The 26,443-nt window shown below is 43.5% G+C and overlaps 1 protein-coding gene across 1 annotated transcript; it reads left to right on the forward strand.

Moving 5' to 3' along the window:
* Positions 1 to 1,651: 1,651 nt before the first annotated feature.
* srpk1b (SRSF protein kinase 1b) lies at positions 1,652 to 26,443 on the forward strand. Its single transcript, XM_080000460.1, has 16 exons — positions 1,652 to 1,850; positions 2,406 to 2,460; positions 17,669 to 17,796; positions 18,949 to 19,057; positions 19,252 to 19,339; positions 19,436 to 19,523; positions 20,762 to 20,868; positions 21,090 to 21,255; positions 21,716 to 21,741; positions 21,852 to 22,077; positions 22,417 to 22,740; positions 22,825 to 22,919; positions 23,855 to 23,962; positions 24,112 to 24,181; positions 24,588 to 24,680; positions 24,851 to 26,443. Exons 1-16 carry the CDS (start codon positions 1,838 to 1,840, stop codon positions 25,033 to 25,035), a joined length of 1,881 nt encoding a protein of 626 aa, XP_079856586.1. The 5' UTR covers positions 1,652 to 1,837; the 3' UTR covers positions 25,036 to 26,443.

A 26,443-nucleotide genomic window follows, 5' to 3' on the forward strand; every position in this document is an offset into this window, starting at 1 on the left:
CCAGCACATCCCACAGATGCTCCATCAGATCAGACCCTAACCCCGCCCATCCACACGATGGAGAAGAAAATGTGATTCATCAGAGCAGGCCACCTTCTTCCATTGCTCCATGGTCCAGTTCTGACTCACGTGTCCATTGTAGGAGCTTTCGGTGGTGGACAGGGGTCAGCATGGACACTCTGAGTCGCTCTGTGGCTACACAGCTCCATACACATCAAGCTGTGATGCACTGTGTGTTGTGACACCTTTCTATCATAGCAGCATTCACTTTTTCACCAATTTGTGCTACGGTAGCTCTTGTGTGGGGTCGAACCAGACGGGCCGGACTTCACTTCCCATGTGAATTAATGAGTCCAGCCCATGACCCCGTCGCCGGTTCACCGGTTGTCCTTCATTGGACCACTTTTGGTAGGTACTAACTACTGCATACTGGGAACAGCTCCCAGTCGTCTGGCCATCACAATGTGGTGCTTGTTCAGTCTCTCAGATCCTTACGCTTGCCCATTTTTCCTGCTTTCAACACATCGATTTCAACAACTGACTGTTCACTTGCTGCATGATGCAGCCCACCACAGCCGCACCCCAACAGGTGTGTTTACACACACACACACACACACACACCAAACTGTACCATATTAAAGCATACCACTTATTGTTAGTATATTGTTCTATATTATGCCTTTATGTGACACACTACTTTACTTAAGTGTACCCACCACCTGCCTGTATAAGTGTTGCTCCCTGTTATATGTTTATATAACGTATTTCATTTATATCCTGTTTTTACTTCTGACTCCGAATGTATTTTTTTTATTGTAGTTGCAGTGCACGAACAGGCCAGTAGATGGCCCAGTGACACCGGGGTGTTTTGTTTTAAACACGCTTTGCCGCCAGGGAAACGGCGCCGTGGAAAAACGTTCGAAATCCGACTTTTTAAACAAGCAACGGAAACTTTTGGCAAAACGCTCCACGGGGCCGCAGCGATTCACCGTCCTCCGCCGCAGCCAGAAGCGCAGCTCCGCGGTCGCCGCTCCACGCCAGCCCCGGCGTCGATGGGAGCTTCGACTCTTTTCTTCCGATTCGACTGAGCGAGGAGCGAGAGTCGGGCGTGTCGGCTCAAGGTTGCGCATGGAATTATCCCAAAATGTTGGCGCGAGGCAAAACGTAAATCGGTCCCGTTCGATACGAATCGCGCCCAAAATAAAACCCTAAAAACACGTTTGCCTTGGACTTTATTCCGCTCCTCCGAGATTTTCGGTTTGCGGGTCGATTCATTTACCGGAGTGACTCCGGACTCCCGGGTCGTTTCCGAGTCGCTCGTGAGTAACTGTTATGACGGCAGAGTAAGGAGCGCGCTGCTCCGCGTTTGTGACGTTTTTTGTTTTTGTTTTTGTTTTTTGTTTTTTTAGGGGGGCGGTGGCGGGTGCTGCGGCTCCATCGCACGGGGGGTTCCGCTGCAGAGCAAAGGTCGGGGAGCAGCGCCCGGCTCGACCGAGGGTTTATCGTCCTAAAAATAAACGCGCGGGCTTCCATAACGCGGTCACGGATGGAATGAGGGAGGGGGGGGGGGGGTTAAGAGGGAAACGTGCACTGGGGGAGAAAAGTTTATCAAAGGGAACGTGTGTGTGTGTGTGGGAAATAAATAATAATAAATAATAATAATAAATAAATGGTTGAAAAATCAATGTAAATAAATGAGAGGGGAAAAAAAAAAAAAAAAAAAAAAAAAGAAAAGGTGACTTTCCGCGTCCCGCCGCCGCGTGCGCCCGGTCAAACAGCGCCCGCGCCCGGTTGAGCGCACGCGCCGCGAGCCGACTCCCCGACCGCTCGTCACAGCATGGAGAGGAAAGGTAGGGGACCCCGCCGCGCTCCGGCTTCTACACCCCCAGACCCCCCCGGCTAAACCACGCTACTTTCGGAAAGTTCACCCCCGACCGGAGCCACTGTACACGGACACCCGGAACACGCGCCGCGCCCGCCTGTCTAGTGCTAGCAGGCTAGTGCTAGCAGGCTAGTGCTAGCAGGCTAGCGCTATATGACAGCAACTTTTTTTATTTTTTTAATTTTTTTTTAATCCAGCGCGGCGAACGCGAGGACTTCGCCCGCGGCTCCTGAAACGTCGCGTAGCGCCCGGCGACGGGCGACATTGTTGTACAGGTTTAAAACGCGACGCGGCGGATCCTAAAAAGCACGCTGCGGTCTAAACCCGCTAACACACGTTGTACACCGCGCTAGCCAGCGCTGCTAGTGGGCACCTGCAGCCCCCTGCGACCCAAACACCACTGGGTTGATTAGAGACCCTTGACTGTCATAACCATATCAACCACAGGTTTCGTTGAAAAATAAATCAAGTTTTTTTGATGAGGTTGAAGTGACTGTGGACTAAATGCATCTTCCTTTATTAGTACTGGCCATGCAAGCGAGGAAGAAGAGGACGAAGCCCAAAAGGCCCAGTAAAAAGTGAGTAACTGATTACCGACGCAAGACTCGCGAACGATTCGTTCGTAGCGAATTCATCTTTGAATGAATCGAGGCCTTGGAGTCATTCCGACGAAAGAGTGAGCGAGTGAATCTTGGGCTCAAACGAGGTAATAACCGCAGACTGAATTAAAGTATATGGCAAAATAAACAAAGTGTGGCAGGGCAGGGGCGCTGGAGGACTGAGTTGGGTCAACACTGCTCTGTCGCTCTTCAGCTTTCCCCCCCTTCCCTACAGGTACTGGCCTCGTTAGCACAGCTGCAGTTATGCTCCCATTGAATATTATCAACCAATCTGGTTGTGCCACAACGAGTCTACGTGTAAAAAGGTTTGTGAAAACGCCTTGTGTTTAGGCAGCCAGTTTCTCAAGTCTGTAGTTTAGGAAAGTTAAGTGCTGTGTCCTCAGACTCAAGATGTACACCGATCAGCCCCAACATTAAAACCACTGGCAGGTGAAGTGAATAACATGGAACATCTGGTTCCAATGGCACCTGTCAAAGGGTGGGATATATTAGGCAGCAAGTGAACAGTCAGTTCTTGGAGTTGAAGGAAAAATGGGCAAGCGTAAGGATCTGAGCCACTTTGACAAGGACCACATTGTGATGGCTAGACAACTGGGTAAGAGCATCTCCAAAACGACGGGTCTTGTGGGGTGTTCCTGGTATGCAGTGGTTAGTACCTACCAAAAGTGGTCCAAGGAAGGACAACCGGTGAACCCGTGACAGGGTCATGGGCGCCCAAGGCTCATTGATATTCGTGTGGAGTGGAGTCTAGCCCGTCCGGTCCAATCCCACAGAAGAGCTACCATAGCACAAATTGGTGAAAAAGTGAATGCTGCTATGATAGAAAGGAGTAATAGGTGTGGATGGTATAAACGGTGAATATATGAATTTGCCTGACAGTAGGGTTTTTTTGATTTTCCCCCCTCACAGATCGAAAGTAGCCTTAGTGTTAATATTGGGGGTTTTTTTATACACAACAATTTTGAGTATTTGAAATGGTTTAAATACTCTTTTTCCGCACTATCGATGTACTGTTACCCGCTGCGCTTTCTCGCCCTCTCTCGTCAACTTTCAGGGGGCACCCCTAGAATCATCACACGTCACTACAACGCATTTTATTAATTTATTCATTTTATCAAACAAATTACTCACGGTGCAATGACTATATTCTTTTCTTCTCGGGTTAAAACAGTCTCCCTCTGGCCATGCTGACCTATGCTTGGTACTGGGTTTGTCCTTGGTCATCCAGGATTTTGATGATAATCTGAAATACAGTTAGCAAATGATCCAATCTTCCCTGTTCTGTCCTAGATAATGCACTTTTTTCCAGAGGGGTAAAAGATTGACCACACTTACCCTGTAATAACCTCCCATTTCTCAGCTAAAGAATTGAAAAGATAGTTCACAAACAATTACACTACTACTCATCCACTAAGAATATCTATGATGGTTTACAAAGCTCTCACGGGCCTGTTACCAAACTGTATTTCCAACATGCTGGTCAGGTCTCTCAGGTCCTCTGCCACTGGCCTTTTAAACATTCTAAGGGTTCATTTTTATGCTCCCATATAGCTTCCCAGTCAATCTGTGATATGCCCCCCCCCCCACAATTTACTTATCTTTAATAATGCTAAGACTTTCTAAGCATTTTAATGGCACAAATAATGTCAATGATTCGGTCCTGTGTTCCACAATCAAAGATGAAACCGCCGGTTAAAATCATACACCAGGGTAAGACACCCTTTGTGACTCAGTCGCAGAGCCCTGAAGTCCCGCCCACCGCTGGCTCACTGTTTGCTGTTTATTGAAAATTTATTAATATTACACGTGTTGCGTGTCCAAGTAGCATCAGATTGGACATCACGTCCTTGGGCCCCAGCAATAAACCTGCCCAAGTGTGACGTAGATTGGCTGAACAGTTGTCCAGATAATCAGGAGAGATACATACATAGATTCCTTCCTTTATGATTAGTTTCTAGATTATTTTAGAGGGCATTTCACCAGTAACACACACACAGCCTACATTATGAGCTAGTTTTCTGGACAGGCCCTGCACTACAGATGGTTAGCTCGTTGGATTCTTCGATATATTAAAGATTGATAGACAGCATTGAATAAAACCTTGGGAAAGCAAACAAACTTAAAAAAACCGCTATCTTACCTATCTAAGTCGCCTTCTCACCTTTCCACAAGTGGACTACATGCGCAATGCTGATGTTCACACAAACTTCTGCTGCTAACGTCACGTGATTTTCCTATCGACCGTGGACGTGCCTATTGTGGACATCAGCCATGTTGTCTGCTCCCAGGTCCCTCTCCCGGCTGCTGCAGCTCGAGCCGCTCGCAGCTTGTGCATTCTCATAATTAAAAAAAAAAAAGTGTGCTCCGATTCAATAAAATGTTTAGTTGGCAGAGTTGAATTGCTCAGCGATGCTGGTTTAAGTACCCAGTGCTAGCACCGACATGTTTCAGAGGATTAACGCACGGTGACGCATCAGTTCTGCTCCAACTTGAACTCACGCCTGGAAGAGAACTTTATTGATGCACGCCCATTGTTATATTGTTATATGCACACGTCTCATTGGCTGTTATCATTGTCTATGTCACAATGTAGATTAGGATGTTTGTGTCACAATAACGCCTGAAATGAGAGCACATTTCATATATGTTCACCCCCACGTGCCCTCCCTCACAGTATTATCTTAAAAGAAACAGCATTTCTCTACCTTGCATCATGTAAATTTCACATACAGTGGTACCTTGAGTTACAAGCGCACTAACATACGAGTTTTCCGAGTAACGCCGCGTCTATTTTTTTGTATTGATTTGCGAAAAAAAATTTGAGTTACGAGGAGCGAGCTTCAGGTACCGCCGGTAGTTGGCTTGGCGAGCAAATCTGGCCAGCATCCTGCGTCTCACTCCTTCACTTTACGTGGTTACCTGAGCGTGGAAGCATCGCTTTTGTTTTGTGCTCTTTTCTCGAACCATGGGTCCGAAAACAGTAACTGCTGAGAAGAAGAAGCGGATGATGTCCATTGACTTAATGCGCAAAATAATAGAAAAACATGAGCGAGGTGTGCGTGTGACGGAATTGGCGAGGCAGTACGATCGTGGTACTTCTACGATATGTACCATACTGAAGCAGAAGGAGACGATAAAGGTTATTACGCCAGCCAAGGGCGTTAAAATAATGTCTTAAGCTGCGGATTGCTGTCCATGAAAAGATGGAGAATTTGCTGTTGGTGTGGTTGACGGAGAAGCAGCTCGCACGAGATAGCGTGATGGAGGGTATCATCTGCGAGAAGGCAAAAATGACACATTCTTTTATTGTGTTTTTATTATGTTTTTATACAATATTTGTTATTTATAAATATATTTTTCTTATTTAAAAACACGTAACAGAAAAAAATTGGGATGGTTTTTTGGGGGCTGGAACGGATTAATGGCATTTAAATTAATTACAATGGGGAAAATTGATTTACTATACGAGCAGATTGAATTACAAGCTCTGTCACGAAACGAATTCAACTCCTAAATCAAAGTACCACTGTACATGGTTAACCCCCAAACATAAACTTTGCAAACTTAATCAACTTAAATTGTGTTGCAGTTTTCGTCATCACATCTTCTACCACCTGGTCTGTTAGGCAATAATCCAAACTTATTTTTCCATCATCCCATTAAGATACTTGTGCCCTAGCTTATACACCGAGGGTAAATGTGTCCCTTTCTCTCAGCGATTGCATTTCGTCATCCATCGCATTAACCCATTCCACCCAGTAAGATGAGGTTACAGCTTCCCCAAAGTCAGGGATGCATTAATCTGTAACAATTACCTGTTAGTCAGTACCTGATCACTTAAATAACCTGAAAAAAGGTGTGTGTGTGTGTGTGTGTGTGTGTGTGTGTGTGTGTGTGTGTGTGTGTGTGTGTGTGTGTGTGTGTGTGTGTGTGTGTGTGTGTGTGTGTGTGTGTGTGTGTGTGTGTGTGTGTGTGTGTGTGTGTGTGTGTGTGAGATCACTGGCACTTAGTTGCAACTTTACTCAATTTGGGAACAAGGGCTGTATGGGAAAATGGGGCCAGTGTAGCCCTGCCTCTAATTGGTGTGGCTGTTCTGTAACCACGTGGAGTCATGGAACAGGTATACAGAGTTAAGAGTCAAGCCTGCAGAACCAGGAAACTTGGCTCTCTGTCTGAACTGTCGACTTTAGATAACAAGATTACTTTTCTTTACCGCTTTCTTTCCTGCAGTTACTCTTCCGTTGTTTGATGCAAGGCTCCATGGCGTTTTGGCCTAATTTCTGTCTTTTAGAACCCTCCCATTTCCTCCTGCACTTAACTTGCCTTCTTGTCTCATTTTGTTGAACCTAGCTACAACTTCTTCCTTCTTTCCAAGTGTTCTCTGCATCTCTATTGTGCCCAGTATTACCCCCCCCTCTCCAACCTATCGCTCGCTCGCTCTCTCTCTCTCTCTCTCTCATCACAACCCCCCCCCTGCCCCCCACACTGTTTCTTATCTCGGTAGCTCTGTTGTGATAGTCACACTGGAAGTAGGCAGCAGCAGTATTCACTGAAGAGAGAGAGAGAGGGGAGCTTATTATAGAGCAGCTTCTGTCCTTTCTGCGGTATCTTAACAAGGCTTTAGCCCAGTGTCCCCTGGGCAAATGTGGCTCCTGGACTGGATCTTCTCGATCAACACGGCCGTGATGAAACTGGCGAGCGGCCTCAGGTGCAAGTGAGTTGCGCAGTTACATGCCACTTCCATTTTGCTTCTTGTCTCTGCTACTTGTTGGGAGCTAGAGGTTTTTACAGTTTGTGTGTCCTGTTTGAGTGAGCAGGCAGCTTGACTTGACTTATTGATGGCTAGGTCCATTTTTAATTCAGCAGCAGATGCTGACTGCCTCGGCTTCGTTATGTACCTGACAAAGCATCTTCAGTTTTCTTTGGGGGGGGGGGGGTCCCAGCCATGTGAGGTTTTATGGTCATCTATGAAGTGAACAACCGTCTCCCTGTCCCTCCTGCTTAACTTCATTTAAACATGCTCAAATGGATACTATCAGTTTTCCTCCTTTGTTCCAGCATTTTTTCCATATTCCCTGCTCCTGTTACATTGGATCTTTTTTTAAACATAGGGTTTTGCAACTAATGTGTGTACACATAGAGACTGAGACTGAAATGGAGACTGAACATGAATATCCATTTCTCTTTTGTCATTTTCTATCCGCATGTTCTCTCCCAGCCTCAACTGCAGTTCATTACATAACCCATCACATCTTTTTATTATCTGCAGTCCACCAAAGCTCTTTCTGTCTGTCCTCCCCCTTCTCTCTCTCTATCCTTTTTTTGCTCTCTCCATCTCTGTTACCCAACAGAAGCTTGTCAGGACAAGGCAGTTCAACGTTTATTCAGACCATATTTCTCAAGCTGTGCAAACTGAATTAATATATTCAAAGTAAGAGAAACGTGATGGTGAGTTTCACAGCAGACAGTTTGATGTGCCGTGGAACGGTCAACAGAACTGAAGCCAGTGTCATTAATGGCGGGTCTGTTCAAATTTGGTGGTACTGTGGCCCAGCATTTTCATTGGGGTTGTAACGGTTCACAAAATTCAGGGTTTTGACCGATGCGACAGACTTTGAACAATGATGGAGCTGTACCTGATCCATCTCATGGGGTGTCTTCTTAGCAGCATATCAAGCAAAACAAAAAATGTAATGTATTGTAGTTATAAACTTCTACAAACAAAACAATTCTGTTTTTATATGGAACTCAGTGTGTTTTTACCAAATTTTCAATAAGAAAAATCCGTTGGAAAGTTAACAATATTGAAATGACGGAATTTTATTACAGCAACCGATTTGGTGGGATTGTGTTGGACCTCTAAAGGCATTTTCCACCACTGTGCTGGAACCTGTGAACCTTCTTTGTTTTGCTTTTTCCATTGCCAACTAAGCTTTGTTATGCCATGCCAAAGTACCCATACTGATTTTAACTCCTGGTCTGCCATCGTACCAAGTGTACCAACTGGGCCACCTGGGTGGAGCTAAGCGATACAGCAGGCCATTGATCAATCGCTATTGTCACAAAATCTCCAAATCTCCGCTGACTAAGAAGTAAAGCACAGCTTCAAGTTCCTCCATTGTTGCTAGGTTACAGTTGGGCTGCGTGTGAATGCATGTCTGTTCTTATTGCTTGTGTTCAGTTTGACTCATGATGGTGGGTTTGTTTCAATGTTTAAAAAAACTGATACTGTATGTAATTGTTGAAAGATACAGTTCACAATATGTTGTGGTTTTGTAACTTTCCCTTAAGTAAACAAACAAACAATCTGTTGTTCATTGGGAAAAATTACATAGGTGACTCGGTTCGTATCAGATTGCGACAAGCGGCGTACGCTACCGTGTTGTTCAATGGAAAGCACCATAAGGTGTTAGCAGCAGGACAAGCTCATTTACTAATACATAGAACCCGCTGTCTTATTCTTCTGTCCAGGCGTTGATAATCAATGTTTATTGATAGAGATGGATGGGGGGTACAGACTTTGGCTGCATTCCATTCCAGCTCCTCCTTCCTCTGTGCCCTTGTACACTCCACTTCAGAGATCTCCTTTATTCAATTGCAGCCTTCATTCCCAACAATCTCTTCTGCTGATTTAAAAAAGTCTATTGGGAAATTTGCCCTAGTTTGTTGGGCACAAATGTCCTTGTCAATTATTTGTGAACCTGCTAATAAGCTGAACAAACATGGCTTTAAGGTGCATGTGTATTGGTAACACTGTGTGTGTGTGTGTGTGTGTGTGTGTGTGTGTGTGTGTGTGTGTGTGTGTGTGTGTGTGTGTGTGTGTGTGTGTGTGTGTGTGTGTTCTTAAAAGTGGATTTACATAATTATTCTTTTCTTTCGGCTGCTCCTGTTAGGGGTCGCCACAGCACATATTTAACCCCCAATAATAAAAAAACAGCCATAAATATATTCATGCATAAGCCCTCCAAACCAGAAAGAAAATGGTGTGCCTTTATCAGCTGCAACTTTGCCATATTGAATGAATAAAGAAAAATGTATGAGGCAGTGAGTGAGTCAGTCCTGCTAAAATGAGTGTGGTCCTTACTGTCCTGACTCGCCAACATTCTGAAAGTGGCGCCATCTCCCCATGTAGACGTTTGAGTCACTTTGCTTTAGTCTTAGTTGCTCAATATTATCTGTTGTCACAGGTGTCTTGCTAAAAGGTATGACACTTGAAAGAAAAATAAACCATACATTCAGAAATATATCAAGAGAGCTTGATATGGCGATAAAGACTGAAGTGTTAAAACCATCGTCTACATTTTAAGTATGGACTTTTGACCACTTAAACATGATTTATAAAATAAAAAAAGCAGTGCTAGGAGAAACTATGGCTGCTTACATCATTTAAGTGATGCAACCAAGTTTGGCTCTGTACTGTTAAGGGCTGTTCTGTTTTAACACCATATCTCCCATTATATTAATTATTTGTGAGGAAATACTTTTACGTTGGTATATTTCTGAAGTTATATGAATAGCTTAATTGAATGATTTCATTCCAATCCACCTTGATAGGCAAATCAAGGAAACTCTAGTCTGTAACTCTCTTCTCTGTGCGAAGACACAGATCCATTTAATAAAAGTTAGTTGGGTGAGATTTTAAATGGATGTTGGTGAACATCATAGTGTTATCAAATAAGGTCATTTTTTAAAATATTCATATGTAACATAAATATTATATATGAATATTAGAATCTGAATATACATTGGAGTTAAAGGTCATATACAGAAGATTATATGCAAGTTGAGGCCCACTGTAACTATGCTTAATACAATTAACATGATTTATTCATATTGTTTTATTTTTCAATTTAAAAGACAATTTTGTTTAGGTACCTATTCAGACTACCAACAAATTAATTATACAATGCAATTAATGTAATTGGTAATCAATTGATTCTTTACTGTAATGCACTTAAAAAAATAATAATTGGGGTCTAAATATTATTCTTTTGTTTAGTCTAACAGCAAGTCACTTGGAGATGGTTTACAACTCGCAAAAAAAGATAAACATAATCCCAAGATTTTAATGCTAATTTAGTTTCCTTTTATCTTTATCCTGATCAAAATAACTCAGCATTTTAATATGCTGAACAAAGCCTTAAAAGGAAGGGTCCTTATGCATACAAAAAGAATCCTACTGTAACGTTGTGTAAACAGCAGAACTTTCTTCAACTCTGGGAGACTGACAGCGGGAAATGGATGTGGATAATGAGACGGAGGTTTGTTTTGGTCTGAAGAGAAACAGGGAAATGCCGTCTTCTCCACCTGCAATGCAGTGCTGGACTGAGTCATCCAATCACAGCCCAGCGATTGGGGGACGGGGCGGGCCTTGGGATTGACGACAGTCAAGGAGAGTTCTCGGTCAGAGATAGAGGCAGCGGGTGAATGGGAGAGAGGGGGGTAGAGCGAGCAGTGGTGCCCTGCGCTGTGGCACTCTGCCTCCTTGCTCAGCCTGCGGCAGAGCTTCTCGATTCTTCCCTTTCTTCTCCTCCTCTCGCCTTCTCTTGTCTGTCATTGTCCACTTTTCTTTTTCCATCACCCATCCCTTTCTCTCCACTCTTCCTCCTATTGCTTTCAGTTTTCACTCTTTGCCACCCACTCCCACACCGTTTACTCAGCAGCACTGATCTATCTATACTTCGTCTCCACATCTCTCTTCTCATACTTTTTCATCCTCGCCTCCTCACTCTCATCCCTCTTTCACAGTCTCTTAACACTTACTCACTTTTATTATAACGCATGGGGATCCGGGCATCTCACAGGTAAGGGAAGTCTTTTGTATTGCAGAAGTGGTAACGTTGTTTACAGGGATTTAACTCTGTCCAGCTTGGACTGAGATTCATTATCTCTGCTACTGCAGAGTTCCAGATGATGCATTTCCTACAGTGTTCTTGTGTTCAAGATTCAAGATTTTTTATTTGTCACATACATATACATACTTTCATACATATATGCAGTGAAATGTAATGCAACGCATCCGGTGATAGCACACAATATGTCCTAGGAAAAAAATAAAAGTAAAAAATTCCTTTCTAATAGACCGACTAACTGACTCCTAAAACGTAATACAGTAAGTTGAATACTTATAGAATAAGATAAAAATATATAGAATAAAATACAATAAAAATAAAATGAAATAAAATGGAATAGAGGGAATATGCCTATGTATATACAGATATGTGCAATTAAAGTGGCATGTGAGTGGGGTGTAGATTGCTTCCACGAACCTTTCCAGCTCTCTGTCTGCTGAACCTTCTTAGGCTTATTGGTCATCAAACAAACTAAACTGTTTGTGTATGTATGGTCAGGTTTATTATGTCTGCAAACTGTTTTCCTTTTGCAGTAATATGCTTCATCTATTGCACGCCCACGCATATTGGAACAGAATTCCTTCACATTTTAAAATGTGATGCTATGTTTTATCCAGGGGAGTTTTTCCTGTTTGAGTGCTTAAGGATTCATCAAATGATTCCATAAATGTGTGCCATTGAAGCCCTTGGACACTGCTGTCGAGATCGTTTAGACTGAGAAATGACCACATAAATAAACTTCACATAAGTTATTTTTTCATATGGAAGTCATTAAGGCAAAACATTCTGATAGAAGTCAGTGAATCGATTGCTTGTATTTCTTGCCTCCCTCCCTGAGTCAGTGCATGTCGTGCGCTATGTGACGTTTGGGCTGAAGGAATACTTCAAGGTTGCTTAAACTATGTCAAGGTCAGAGAAAGAAATTAAAATGTACTTGTTGCATCCTTTCTTTTCTCTAACAAACAAATAGATGTGGTCCCCTCTCTTCCACACATACATCTTCCTTTTTTATTGTATCGAGCAGCAAATATGCTGGAGCAGCTAGTGCGGCTCACCAGAACTCTGCAAAAAAAACCTTTTAATTCCGTAACTTTCATATTCAGCAATCATTCGAGAAATGTCACACATGATTTAAGTTGCCCTTTTCACTGTTAACAGTTTACAGATCCTTTAAGCGCACATTTAAACAGCACATTTTATAAACAGATTGACAAAGGACTTCGGTTTATGTCACAGGTTGAAGTTTCCAACAACACGGTTACATTCAAATGGACAAACACTGTGCATGTCCCTCAGAAGCATTTCATCAAATGTTTTTACTTTTGGGACTCAAATAAAACATTGTCCGACAATGTCCGAGACGTCCTGGTTCTATTGAGACCTTAACCATGTCTGTGGGTTCATCCTATTGTCGTTGGTCTTTTAGCCCGAAGAATAATAATCAAAAGTCCACAAAGGTTCCAGTCCTGTTGGCTGGACCTCTAATAAATGAACGAAAATACAAATCAATTTAAGAATACAAAAATGAAACTGATGAGAATTTTTCTTCTGTTCTGTTTTTGAGGACGGTTGCTGACTTTGAGGTTTTGTCATCAGTTAATGGCCATAGTTGCAAAACACTTATTTTTCATTCACACTTCCTCTCTTGGCCTGTCCTGCTGCTCTGTCCGATCATCCGCTATACGACTCTGATTGCCAGCCATGATGTACTGTAGGGTTCCAAATATTGAAAAGTTCATCTTAATAAATTTAACTTTTTGACACAACATGAAAACCTTTGTTTCATAATTGACCAAAATTCAGAGCCACAGCCATAACTTAGAAAATTTGAGCCTGTGTTTGAATTATGAAATATAAAGGGGTTAATGATTCATATTTCAAAGGTGAGCTTGCCTTTTCACTGTTATGGTTGCAGCAGAGACAAACATTTAGTATTGAACTCCTCCTGCTAGCGTGCTGTACTGTCCTTGAGTCAGACACTTATCAGTGAATGAATAATTGTAAGCTGGTTTGCACAAAAGCATCTGCTAAATCATTGTGTAAAGATTTATAGTGTTTATAGTTTAAGGCTTTAAATCAAATCATTCATCTGTCTATATGGCATCATATAGTTAAGCAATTTCAGAATTGTAAAAATAGGAGCTTGACATAAACGCCTCTCATTGATGCCCTGGTATTATCGTAGGCAAGAAATGGTGGCTTTCAGTTTCCCTAAAACACAGTTAAAACCATTCAGGGCAAATTTAACAGAGTGTGCTGGCATCAGCACAGCCTTTTCTTTGAAGTGGTAAAAGCAGGTCTCACAGCAGATGGGGTTGCATGTAGAGGCAGGCTCACAGGATGAATAATAATCGCTACTTCTTGTTCTGAGTTAAACCTAGTCCTGTGCTTTTGTAGTTCAAAGACTCTAGAGGATGTGAAAAGCTTCCATGAAGGCTGAATCTGATTGCATTCAGTAACGTCTAAATAAATATAGAAAAGTTTTGCATCCTGTGTGCAGTTGGAAAGCACGTTTTCTGTGTCTGCGGAATTCAGAAAGCCTGTAAACTTGACTAGGGCCAAACGATTAGTGAAAATCTACTTTTTTATTTTATTTTTTAGATCAAGATTGCAATTTAGAATGCAATTATTTTAAGTTCCTTATCTACTGTGTTATTCATTAAACACAAGCAATATATCATTCTATAGTCTGACCAACACAACATTGGTTACAGTCAACCTATAACCTGCTCTTTCCTGTAGGCCAGGGCCTACGTGTTATGATGAAATGAGAAGATTTCATTCATGAATAGATATGAATAACTATTGAATTGTATAAAATAAAAATGTTGCATGCATACGTCCACATACAGTACATCCTCTTTGTGCGCGCAAGTCAATGAGCTTTGTCCGTGCACCGCTCCGTGTGGTCAGGGACAGCTTTATGCTCATTAAATTTAAAAAAAAAAGGTTAATTAATTAATTAATTAATTAAAAACAGACAGATGCAGTGTTCTGGAATAGGCACCGTTCTGCCTGTACAGAGTAAGCGAGTCACGGAGGAAGTGTCCCCATTACACACAGTTTCATTCCATACTGTTCCATACGCACTTGTTTCATTCCATAAGGAGACGTAAAATGAAATAAAAACACTGTTCTGGCACGGCGATTACTGGCACCCCATCGCTGGTGCGTGCATCGTCTGTACTGTCAGAGAGGGAGACAGGTGCACAAATTACGCCCTGATTGATGCGTCTCCGCGCCCCCGCCTCGGGTTGGCGCCTTAGGCGGCCGCCTTACTCACCCGTGGGAAGCGCCGGCCCTGGACAGCCGAAGGCTCATTTTGATCGATTTTCAATTTCGAACTGTGAATTGAAAATCGAATTGTGACACCCCTTTTAACCACAAACCTTAATGATCATTCAATGGAATAAAGTGTGTTCAAGAGAACCATATAGCTTAAGAGACAATGTTGCTTTGATCAGCTTCTGATCCTTGTAATGTTCTTTAACAAGCTCTTACCCTAGCTGGGTTTCATTCCAGCCAACAAATGCTAGGCTTCACTTGCCCACCGAGAATCTCTGCCCCAGATCACAATAGCCATGCTTGGCTGTTCATTTGAACAGTTTGATTTAATAAATAAGTCAGAGGTTATTGGTATTTGAAGGACATGGGCTTTTTGAAGCCTCTCATGCAGCAGTGCTTTAAAAGTTATGTCAGTGTTTTTTACCTGTCCAGCATCTGTCCGGCTCTGTGTACCAGTTTAGTAAGCTGTCAGCCATCCTGACCTCGAAGCCTCGCTATGTTCAGGTAGTTCACATCAGCAAAAAGCTCGCTGTTGGAATGTCTGAATACGTTGCATGTTCTTCAAGTAGAAGTGCTGATGTAGTACTCCTCGTCTCTAAAAGGATATATCAGAGCCAATGAAATGAAGCTCAATATGTAGATGAACGCTCCACTTAAATGAAGATGGGGATCTTTATATATCCTTCCAATGGAATGCTGTATTCTCTTGACATTCTGAGAGCTATAAGAAATAACTTAGAATAAGCTATAAAATCAAGTATTTATTTACAGTCAGATTATCTTTAAGTTTCACTGAAAACGTGCCTAACTTAGCAGTGTGCTTCTGTCTAATGTTAGATAGTAGGACATCTATTTAATGTACCACATATAAAGTTGTTGTATACAGTCTCTGCATCGGTCATGTTTTCAGCACCATGGACAGCACCACTGTGCTCAAAGTAAAAGGTGTGTGTGTGTGTGTGTGTGTGTGTGTGTGTGTGTGTGTGTGTGTGTGTGTGTGTGTGTGTGTGTGTGTGTGTGTGTGTGTGTGTGTGTGTGTGTGTGTGTGTGTGTGTGTGTGTGTGTGTGTGTGTGTGTGTGTGTGCGCGCGCCCACATAATGTTACTGGAGGCTCCGCATTTTCCAAACAAAACCGTAGATGTATTTTATTTTCCAACGTTTCGACAATTTAATGGAACTAAAAATCCCAAGCCCGGCTGTATCTCACGGAGCTCTGCGCCGGTCTGGATACTGCGGTGAAATGAGGCATTGTCTAATATGAGTGAAGATTCAGTAACTGGATTGCTTATTTCTCACCTCAAATTTGTTCAGAAACCGATTTTGGTTCACTGATAAGGTAAAATCAGTGGAAGCTTATAGAGGGTACGGCCCTCAGCACACTTCCAGAAGTTGGCCGATCAGAAGATAGTGGGCTTTTAGGGAGAAGGGCCTTAAATAGACTTCATTCTAAATTCAGCAGAGGCTGAATAGGGGCTGCGTAAATGGCCAGTATTAGATAAATGATGTATTTTTGGATCTGTGAATCATGCAAAGCCACTCTAGTGAGTCCAAGAACAATAATATAGAGCGTAAATGAACATAATCCCCTTTGAAATGAAACCATCCACTAAATGGCGACCGTCATGTCATATAAGGTTCACAAAGAAAGACGCTTGTGATGACTAAAAAATATGAAGACTGGAGATTCAGCTTTCAATTATCTTCAGCTCTTCATGTGTTTTTCTATTTGTAGGTTGTTGTGTTTTGCATTAATTTGTGCTATACAAAAAGCACATTTTGTTGCAGTTGGATTTTGGAATGCTTACGCTGAGTATTTCATCAAAATACACAGTATATGTTATTCTCCATTCAGCTGCCATAGATGAACAGGCAGTGAATTGGCTTTTCATCATTTATTACATCATCTTTGCAGTCAATCACCACCTATTCATTTGAGCTTTGTCACATCCAACCATGGGATTTTATTATGTTAGATCACAAACTACCAAAATTATTTTTAGCTCTGTGTAGGCACATTTCAACTTGGGCAAATGCCTACATTGTTCATGTTTTCCACTGCTGTTTTATACTTAAATTACCAAATAAAACCACAGACCTCTATAAATCTGCTTCTGTAGGAACTGTTTTATATTTGTAACATACAGGTGTCCCTGGTATCCCTGCTACTGTGAAAAAGCCCCCACCCCCTTATATCACCCCCATCTATCAATCTGTTCTGTTGGGGCGCACACTCACACAGCGGAGAGGCAGAAGCTGGCAGATTTTGGTTGCTTTCCAAAAAATGCACTTGTATTCTGATGCTGAGCAAACATATCAAAAAGCGTCCTGGAAAAACATGTTTCATAAATACCAGTTTATGGCAATGCCCGATATCACTTGACCAATAGGCCAGTGACACAGGTCTATTTATCTTTTAAATGTAGCTGACTTGATGTTTTGCAACCCGCAGCTCATTTGACCACAGTAATTGATAAAAGCTTCTTTTTAAAATGCTGTGACAGCGATCTTGTACAGTGCAGAACTAGCAAAGCAGAACTATCTTTCTGTTGGTTTAAACAGTGTGTACGTGTGTAGCCTATAATTTGGCTCTGGGTCCTCCCTGAAACAGATTCAAATATTAATTCGTAATCTTGACAGATCTGCATTTGCACATTCTTCGGCTTCTTACAGGAATTTATAGGCCGTTTTACTGTTATTCAGAGGGTGAGATGGAGATTTTTGCTTTTTATTTTCAGCACCCACCCTCTACAGCCGTTTATTTTCTCCATGCACAGCATTGTACCTATCTTGTTTCTATATGCTCTGTAGTTTAATGTACCTTGGTTTAACACAGCCATGGAAAGCATGGCTTGCTGTGCTTCTCTAGCATCTCTCTCATCTTAAAGTGCTTACTCTGTCATCTCTTCGAAGACTTCCCCTGCACCTTGTCCTTTTTTTCCACCACCGGTCATCCATCTTTTCCCTGACTCACCACTCCTGTCTCTGTTCCTTTCTGTCTGCCCACCTCCTCCCCCTCCTCAACACATCAGGCCAGAGCCTCATGGCCGTGGAGGAGGCTCTCAGGTGGATCAGGCGAACTCGCCTCTCCCAGAGCAGGACGAGGAGATCCTGGGCTCTGACGACGAAGAGCAGGAGGACCCCAACGACTACTGCCGGGGTAGGCTTCCCTCTTTCATCCATGTCAGTCAACCAACTATGCATCAGGCCCTTGTGTGTACATTTAAAAGAGCACTATGTAATTTTTGAGATTTGGCACCTCTACAGTATCTGAGTATTATTGCACTTTTATACCACTGTCGGTATAAAAGTCTGGTCCGTGGTCCGACAATGATTTATTTTACCGGACATATTTCAACCATATCGTCAGGTTTCCATAACGGTCTGTTACAAAACACAAGTATAATGTACACCTAGGTTACAGTGCCACTTGCACGGACCCCGCCGCTTCAGCGAGCACTCAGCCTGAGGGCGAGACGGTGCGGCGATCGGTATCCCTGCTACCAGTGTAGACACCAGATGTGCTCGGCCTGGCGGATCGGCTCACACACGCAAGGCAGAGGGGTGAAACAAACCCTGTGGCTCAATGAAAGTGAGTGCCGGCGTGCACCGGCCCAGGTTCGGTTGTCGGCCGCACCATAGGGAGGTGGAGGGGCTAGGTTTTGTTTGAGCATTATTACCGGAGATTTTGACCGGCAAGGTTATAATTTACCGGGGGCTTTTTTAATATGTTTTGCAAGGCAAAAAATGGTAATTACCGGCCAAACATCAAGGAATTGTAGTAATTGTAGGATGTAGTGGCGTAAAGCGTAATTCACTTTTCCCACAGTTTCGTACCCGAACACCAAAGTTACCTAGTGCCAGAACAGGCGTTCAGAGGAGGTGGGTGGGAGGGAATGAAAGATGTGCCGTTCTCCATATTATAAGTCAGGTTACCATCAAAATGTTTTGAAGCTGTTATTTTCAGGTAAAAAAGTCACACTACACCAATACTTGCATTGAATGTTGGTCCAATACTCGACTGTAATACCAAGAACCTCCTTAAATATGTCTTATCTTGAACAAAAGTGGTTAGATTTTCTGTTTTACATAAGCATGACAGATTTCTCTAATGGAGAAAAATGGACTGTCAGTGATTATTACCATAATGATTTCAAATTAACAGGAGTCTTTACTGTTCAGTAAAATGAATGGCCCAGATAGCTGCGCAATGTTGAATAGGACTTAAAGATTTTAAATTGGTATTCGCAATGGAAAAGTAATTTTGGTGCAGTATAATTGGTATTTTTTCTCTGTATCTGTCTTTGGTCAGGTGGATATCATCATGTGAAGATTGGGGACTTGTTTAGTGGACGATACCATGTGATTCGGAAGCTGGGCTGGGGACATTTCTCCACAGTGTGGCTGGCCTGGGACATCCAGTAAGTCGACTGTAATGCAACATTGCACTGTATTACATTCTAAGCAGGCCGTTTCCAGCCATCCAGTAGAAACAACTTGGTTAACATTTACAGGCGCCAGGACAATTGTTTAACGCTAACTCTTTACATATCCTAGGATTTTGTAGCGCATCCCATATGTGACTTATCAAGGGTGTGAATGTGTGTTACTCCAGGGGGAAACGCTTTGTGGCCATGAAGGTGGTGAAGAGTGCTGAGCATTACACAGAGACGGCCCTGGACGAGATCAAGCTGCTTAAATCTGTAAAGCACATATTACTTATTTTATACATTTCAATGGAGGATTATTGATGGTTTCTATCTTTCGGTCTAATTATTTGATTCTTTGTGTTTTTCAAGGTGAGAAACACGGATCCCAGTGACCCCAGCAGGGAGAAAGTGGTCCAGCTGCTTGATGACTTCAAGATATCTGGCATGAACGGCACCCGTATCCTTCACTTGAAAAACTGTTGATAAGAGCTGCTGTCAGCCATGTTTGTCCGACGTACAGCTGTACCGCCCCACTAATCACATATTCTACACAAACTGGTGTGTGTGTTTGTTGTTCCTAATGTTAAACATACTCTGTTCATTAGTGTTAAGAATGGATAGTGGAAAAGCTATCTCACCTGGTCACTCTGTAAAGGCTGACAGAATGATAGCTTGCACCTAATTGCTTTGTGCCAATTTTGTCTTCACTTCTGTTGACTTCTTGGACGCGATGATTGCACCGGTTCCAGGCATAGCTGCTTCAATGTGTTTAACATCCACGAAAGAAATTGTTTTGCCTCTGGCTGGAAATTTCAATCAACTGTTCCTAATCATTATTACTAATACACGATTCAAATGAGTAAACAGGGAAATCAAGTTTAACTGTTTAAAAAATATATTTTCTATGCCAGTCAAGTCTGATTGCCATTTTTAGTTAATCCACGCTAAAACACAAGAGAAGATCTTTATTTTCTATGGTGGTCAACGTCATCAAAGCAGCCTTAACATGGCAGAGTCCTGCACGTGTCTGATTTTAAAGACCTGGTCCTGCCTTGCACCTGCTACGTGCAGTACCGTACCCGCCCCGCCACCCACACATATGGCCAATTAGTTCCGCGGCCCGATGAGAAACCGCATACCCTAGCGCTGTTTGTATAATTTGGTTAGGCTTAATCAAGTACGTTTAAAAGTGACCATTTTGGGCCATTTCAAACATGTGAAATCAAGATAACATATTTTAAAAGGAAGGTATTTCAGGAAATACAATTTACATGACATTTTTTTGCTTCTTCTGATAATATTGAGCAGCACCTCCACAGTTAACATGCCTGTTAGTAAGGCACCTGATGGAAGCGGCTCTCATCCAGAGCCGACACACAAAGCAGAGACGATGTTTTTTTCGGTAACAGTTAAGAGAGTTGAGAGCGGTTAAGAGACCTTCTTGTGCACTGGGCGAATTGATGCGGTGCAGTGGTCAGGATTAAAACATTAATAAATGTCTATTAGAATTTTGATTTTATTGTAATATATTTATTATCTACCATATGCTCTGCGCTTTACCCAGAACTGAACCCAGAAATAACATTTTAAGCAAACCAAACCAAAAAGTTTTTAACTAAAAATTATTTAAAAAGCTATGTTTTTCTGTCCACACTGAATGCCCTTGGTCACTGCTCCTTGACATTGTCTACCCAGACGTGTGCATGGTGTTTGAGGTGCTCGGCCATCACCTGCTAAAGTGGATCATCAAGTCTAATTACCAAGGCCTGCCTCCGCCCTGTGTGAAGAGCATCATACGGCAGGTACGATACAACATTAAATAACTCATGGAGATATCCTGCTCCAGTGGAATGTACATATTCAAAACCTTCATGCATTAAAGCTACTCTACAAATTGAATATGCGTTGTGTTTGTCAGCCCACCGTGGGATAATCCCAAATATGTGTTGTCATAAACTGGAAATCTTGTCAGTAAATGACATAGAAGAAAGCTAAGTGAATCACCTGTGGCTCTATGTTTTAGGTCCTGCAGGGTTTGGACTACCTCCACACCAAGTGCAAGATCATCCACACGGACATCAAGCCTGAGAACATCCTTCTGACTGTCAATGAGCCATACATCAAGAAAATGGCCGCCGAAGCTACGCAGTGGCAAAAGACTGGCGCCGCACCCCCCTCTGGCTCTGCAGGTCAGAGTCTCTCTCACCCGAATTCCGAGGAAGCTTTTTCATTATTTTTTGTCCTTGTGGTCATATAAAACATGCATACCATGTCCATTTGTTGAAATAGCAGTAATTACTGAAGAACAGGGTCAAACAGGGGGATGAGATGTGAAAGTGTTTAACATACATTTCGTCGCTTTGCACACTCCACACTAGAAGAGGTTAATGCGTTCGTCACTCCTCCGTCACTGAAAGATGAGCGCAGAGTGTGAGTCATCCCTGGGTTGGTTATGGAAATCACTGAGTCACTCGGTGGAGTCCATGTGATTCTCAGTACTGCAGGCACTTGTTTTTAACACAGCTGGGTGTGAATCCACTCAGCCATTACGACGGAGGACTAATTATAGAGTTTATTGGGGAGGGGATGTGGGCTATGTGTTCTATTTAATGTGATTTGTAATTGTCTATATTTCACGTCTTCTTACAGTCAGCACAGCGCCGGCACCCAAACAGGTAACGATCGCTCCACCGCCTCCGCCAATGAAAATGATCTGAATAGACAACGTTGTGTGTTTCCAAAGCGCAAACTGTCACGGTGGCCGCTCCTCTCCCGCTTTCCCCAGGTGGCCAAGATGTCCAAGAACAAGAAGAAGAAGATGAAAAAGAAGCAGAAGAAGCAGGCGGAGCTGCTGGAGAAGAGGATCCAGGACATGGACGGAGCAGCGGAGGAAGAGGAGGAGGAGGAGGAGGAGACGACGACGGAGGCCACAGACGCCACGGAGACGTCTTCATCGGCCACCTTGTCCACGTCGGAAACCCTGCAAGGCATCGCCAACAACGACACCACAGGTGTTCAGCTGGTGGCCATCTTGGTGACTTTGTGGGGGGGGGGGGGGATTTGGGATGGATGGCAGTGTGGTTCAGTTTATGATTTTACCACCTGGAAAAAAAGTGTTTGCACAGATATTTAGATAGAATTTGATGTTGTTTTCTCTTTACAACTAATAAGCCTTAAATTAACTATTTATATTGATCTGAAGGTACTATGCTCAGACAAAACCCTTCAACGCCTTGCAGGAAGAAATACAACAATATTAATTGGACAAATCCACTAGTAAGAAGTATGATATTGTCCAGTTTATTTGTCTGTCTCTCAGTTGGAACTAGTTTTGATATGAATCCACACAGACTCGGCTGAGCCGCAGAGGCCGGAGGGCGAGGCAGAAGAGGAGAACAGGATGGAGGTGAACTGTAATGGCCACGCCTCCAGCCCGGAGGGCGAGGAGCGAGCGGAGCTGCAGAATGCCGCACGCCAGGAAATCGCCCGCGAGAGCCACGACTCGCCCGGTGACAAACGGGAGCCGCCGGCCGGCGACGGGGCAGACACCCAGTCCCAACCGCAGCCGCTCGACTCTGACTGCGTCGGCGCCGAACCGATGGCGGGGGCGAAGGAGGAGAGGAAGGAAGAGAAGATGGACACGAAAGGAGGAGACGACCAAGACTGTCAGAGCGGTTGGTCGCATTGTTGTGGTTTGAGTTGTTTCTGTAAGACCTGTTTTGCCACGGTGACGTTTGATTTCTTTGCCTCTCTTCCAGACTCGTCGTGCAGCTTGCTGGTGAATCCGCTGGAACCTCTGAACGCGGACAAGCTGCAGGTCAAGATTGCTGACTTGGGCAACGCCTGCTGGGTTGTGAGTACACGCCCACTACTGGGGCGCATGTGTTTTTTCTTCATCAACTCCTAACGATAGGTTGTGTTCTGTTTGAAATTAGAAATGTTGCGCTAATTTGAGCATTCTTGCTGAGAAGGGTGGACCCCACCATCAACAAGCAAACATATAGAGGAACAAATACATTGAGCGGCTGTTTCTGATAAATTTCCATCTAAACCCTGAAATATGGGTGTGGGAGTCTGTACCCACCTGTACGGGTTTAGGGAGCAAGACTGTCTGGGACATGGCGAGGTTTATTAATATTCACGAACATAAATATGGCTCGGCGGCCGAAACTGGGAACATAAAATAACGATAATAATCAGCGTCTGGGTTTTCTCGGTCATGGCCGAGTAAGGCGTGGCAGCGTCATGCACCGGGCAAGCCCCACTGCCAGACGCAACCACACACGAGAGAACTCTCCCAGCCGGGTCCGGCCCCTCAGCGCCAAGGACGCTGGTTCGGCTGATTCGGCTGATTTGGCGGACCCGGTACAGCTGTGCTGCAGTGGGGAGAAGCAAGCACCGTCACCTGTGGACCGTGGCTTTACCACGCTCCCTTCTGCTACAATGGGATTTTGTTTTTGTAGATCGTAGGGCGAGGTGTTGGGCAGGACATCACGATTGGATTTAATATTGATTTAATCCATCTCACTGACATTTTACGCCTTATGAGAATTGCAACCCATTTTTTTCAGTATACCATCTAATGAGTTACGTACATATTTTGCGAAACAATTTCCCTAAATTAGAAATGGAGTATTGGTTGTTTTTTTTTTTTTCCCTCTTTGAACTCCAGCCTTGGTAGATTGACATAATAACGTCAACGCCCACGCGGCCGCAGCGGCGGCGCTCGTCGCACACGCGCTCTCGTTGTTTTTCTCTCCGTGTCCTGACGCCTCCTCTGCCCCTCAGCACAAACACTTCACGGACGACATCCAGACGCGACAGTACCGCTCTCTGGAGGTGCTGATGGGCGCCGGCTACAGCACGCCAGCTGACATCTGGAGCACGGCGTGCATGGTAGGCTGTGCGCGCACGACTCAAAACAAACCAGGACCTCCGTGCCGAGGAACGTTGTGTAACCGTTGAATCTTTCGTGTTACCATACAAAAAAGTGAAATAAAATGATTTGTCATGCAAGTGTAACAGTGAGTCGTGTGTTTTCCCAGGCCTTTGAGCTGGCCACAGGAGACTACCTGTTCGAGCCCCATTCAGGAGAAGACTACTCCAGAGATGAAGGTCGGCAGCTCGTCGTCTTCTCGGTTGTTTTTTTTTTTTTTTGGTTTTGTTTTTGTTTTTTTTTGTTTTTTCAGAACCGGCAGCTTTTGTTCCTGCTGTGACTGCGTTTTGAACAGAAGTTATAGATGATTTTCTCTGATGTTTGATATCAGACATTCATTTCTTGGTTCATCTCCATTGGTATGGAAACTAGTCGGCGCGTTCTATTGCTTCCCTGCCGTAACAGTCGAGGGTGATTTACAGTCTGTTCACATCCTGCTGATGTGGAGAGCGTTGTTGTCGTGGGTGCTCAGTACGTCAAACCTGTGCTTTCTGTTTTTGAAATGTGTCAAATACCAAAATCGGGACCCAGATTTTCTTCCTATTGTGACTGAAACAGTTCCATATTCACTTTTTCTCCGTGTAGATCACATAGCTCTGATCATCGAGCTGCTGGGTAAAGTTCCGAGGAAGCTGATCTTGGCGGGGAAGTACTCCAAGGAGTTCTTCACCAAGAAAGGTAAAAATATACAATCGCAATTATTTGGAGGAGACTGAATCTCCAGCGAAAATTCCATGATGGTAACGTGTGTGTGTGTGTGTGTGTGTGTGTGTGTGTGTGTGTGTGTGTGTGTGTGTGTGTGTGTGTGTGTGTGTGTGTGTGTGTGTGTGTGTGTGTGTGTGTGTCAGGGGAGCTACGTCACATCACTAAGCTGAAGCCGTGGGCTCTGTTCGAGGTGCTGGTGGAGAAGTACGAGTGGTCCAAGGAGGAGGCGCACTCCTTCAGCAGCTTCCTGCTCCCCATGCTCGACCTCGTACCCGAAAAGAGGGTCACGGCAGCCCAGTGCCTCTCCCACGCCTGGCTCGTCTCCTAGACCCCCCTCCCTCCCCCGGCATGCAAGGACGCCCGCGTCATGGAAGGAAGAGCCAGGACTTGAAATGCCCAAACGTGAATGACTGACTGTAGCCGCAGGCTCCGGTGTGCACCAGGGCAGACGCTGTCACACCGGGGTTGCAAAGTAGAGGCTGGTCGTGGTCATGCATTACACTGGTTCTAGACAGAAGTAAAGGAGCTCTAGTCTTAATTTTGGTCCTTTTTTTTTTTTTTTTTTTTTTTTTTTTCCCCCCCCCTCTTTTGCAGGTTGTCTTGGATTTCATTCATCAACCCTTCTTTTTTTTTTTTTTTTTTGTTTCTCTTTGTGTTATTTGAAGGTATTGTTAAAACTTAGAAATGTATATTAAAACAGGAAATAGCATGTCAACATGGAACAAAATCCAATTATTTTTTTTTATTCTAATTGATACCTTCCTCGGTAATTTGGTCAACATCTCCTGTTTTGTATTTTTTAGTCTCTTCAGCCATGTGTTTGTATTTGGTTTGTATTTGGTTAAGTTCTGTAAATGATTGTATTCAGGTAAGAGCTGACGCCTGCTAGCAGTACACAGTTATGACAGACTTGTATGACTGCTAGTAAGTTTGCCAAAACCCCCAAAATGGCCGATATAGGTCTACAATATCAGAACACTTACCTGCTATCCAACTTGATGGTTGCACAGCAGGTCACCTTTCTTATTGTCACCGCGCAGAAACATCTTTTCAACGTGTACATTATTGCTTGCATTCGTGAAAAGACTAATATGAACTGTTTTGGGAAACCACAACATGTAGACAGTTTAAGACCGTTTTGGTTTTTTTCTTTTTTAAATATCAGCATTGCCATATATTGTCTGGTAAAAAGAACAACGACAAAAAAGAAGCACTTGAAGCACAACCTCTAGATTCTTCTTGCGCGAGTCTCCAGAGGAGTACAGCTGAATGCTGCTGAGCTCCATGCCTCCTGCATCCCCGCATCAACAACTACACCCATCAACAACTACACCCAAACAAGCAGTTTATCCCGGTGAAAGGGTTTGGTTATTTTTCCACATGAACATTCCATAGATTTGGGTGCACATCTGGTGTGTATCCTCCATGCAGTGTACCAAAGAATCTGCCTTTGCTTTGTCTCTGCGCTGTACAGTTTCCAGACGCAACTGTCAATGTACATTAGAGGAATGACTTTACCGAGCTGTCAAGGTTTTAGGTATATCCGCACTTTTAAAAGTGCCTTGATACTGTATATGGTCTATTTATTTCTCATGAATAGATGTAATTTCATAACACGGCCCTTATGCAGTATGACACTTGATCCAGCCCCCCCCCCCCCCCCTCCACAAGTGAATGCTTAATTTTTTTACTCATCTGCTACACACAATCGCTTCCCTTTGATTGGTTACGAAAAA

The sequence above is a fragment of the Zeus faber genome, assembly GCF_960531495.2.
Source record: "Zeus faber genome assembly, chromosome: 5".
Lineage (NCBI taxonomy): Eukaryota > Metazoa > Chordata > Actinopteri > Zeiformes > Zeidae > Zeus > Zeus faber.

Coding starts and splice junctions, on each gene's coding strand:
- srpk1b (XM_080000460.1), top strand. Junction 2,461..17,668: donor CCCAAAAGGCCCAGTAAAAA/GTGAGTAACTGA, acceptor TCAACACATCAG/GCCAGAGCCTCATGGCCGTG. Junction 20,869..21,089: donor TGAAGAGCATCATACGGCAG/GTACGATACAAC, acceptor TCTATGTTTTAG/GTCCTGCAGGGTTTGGACTA.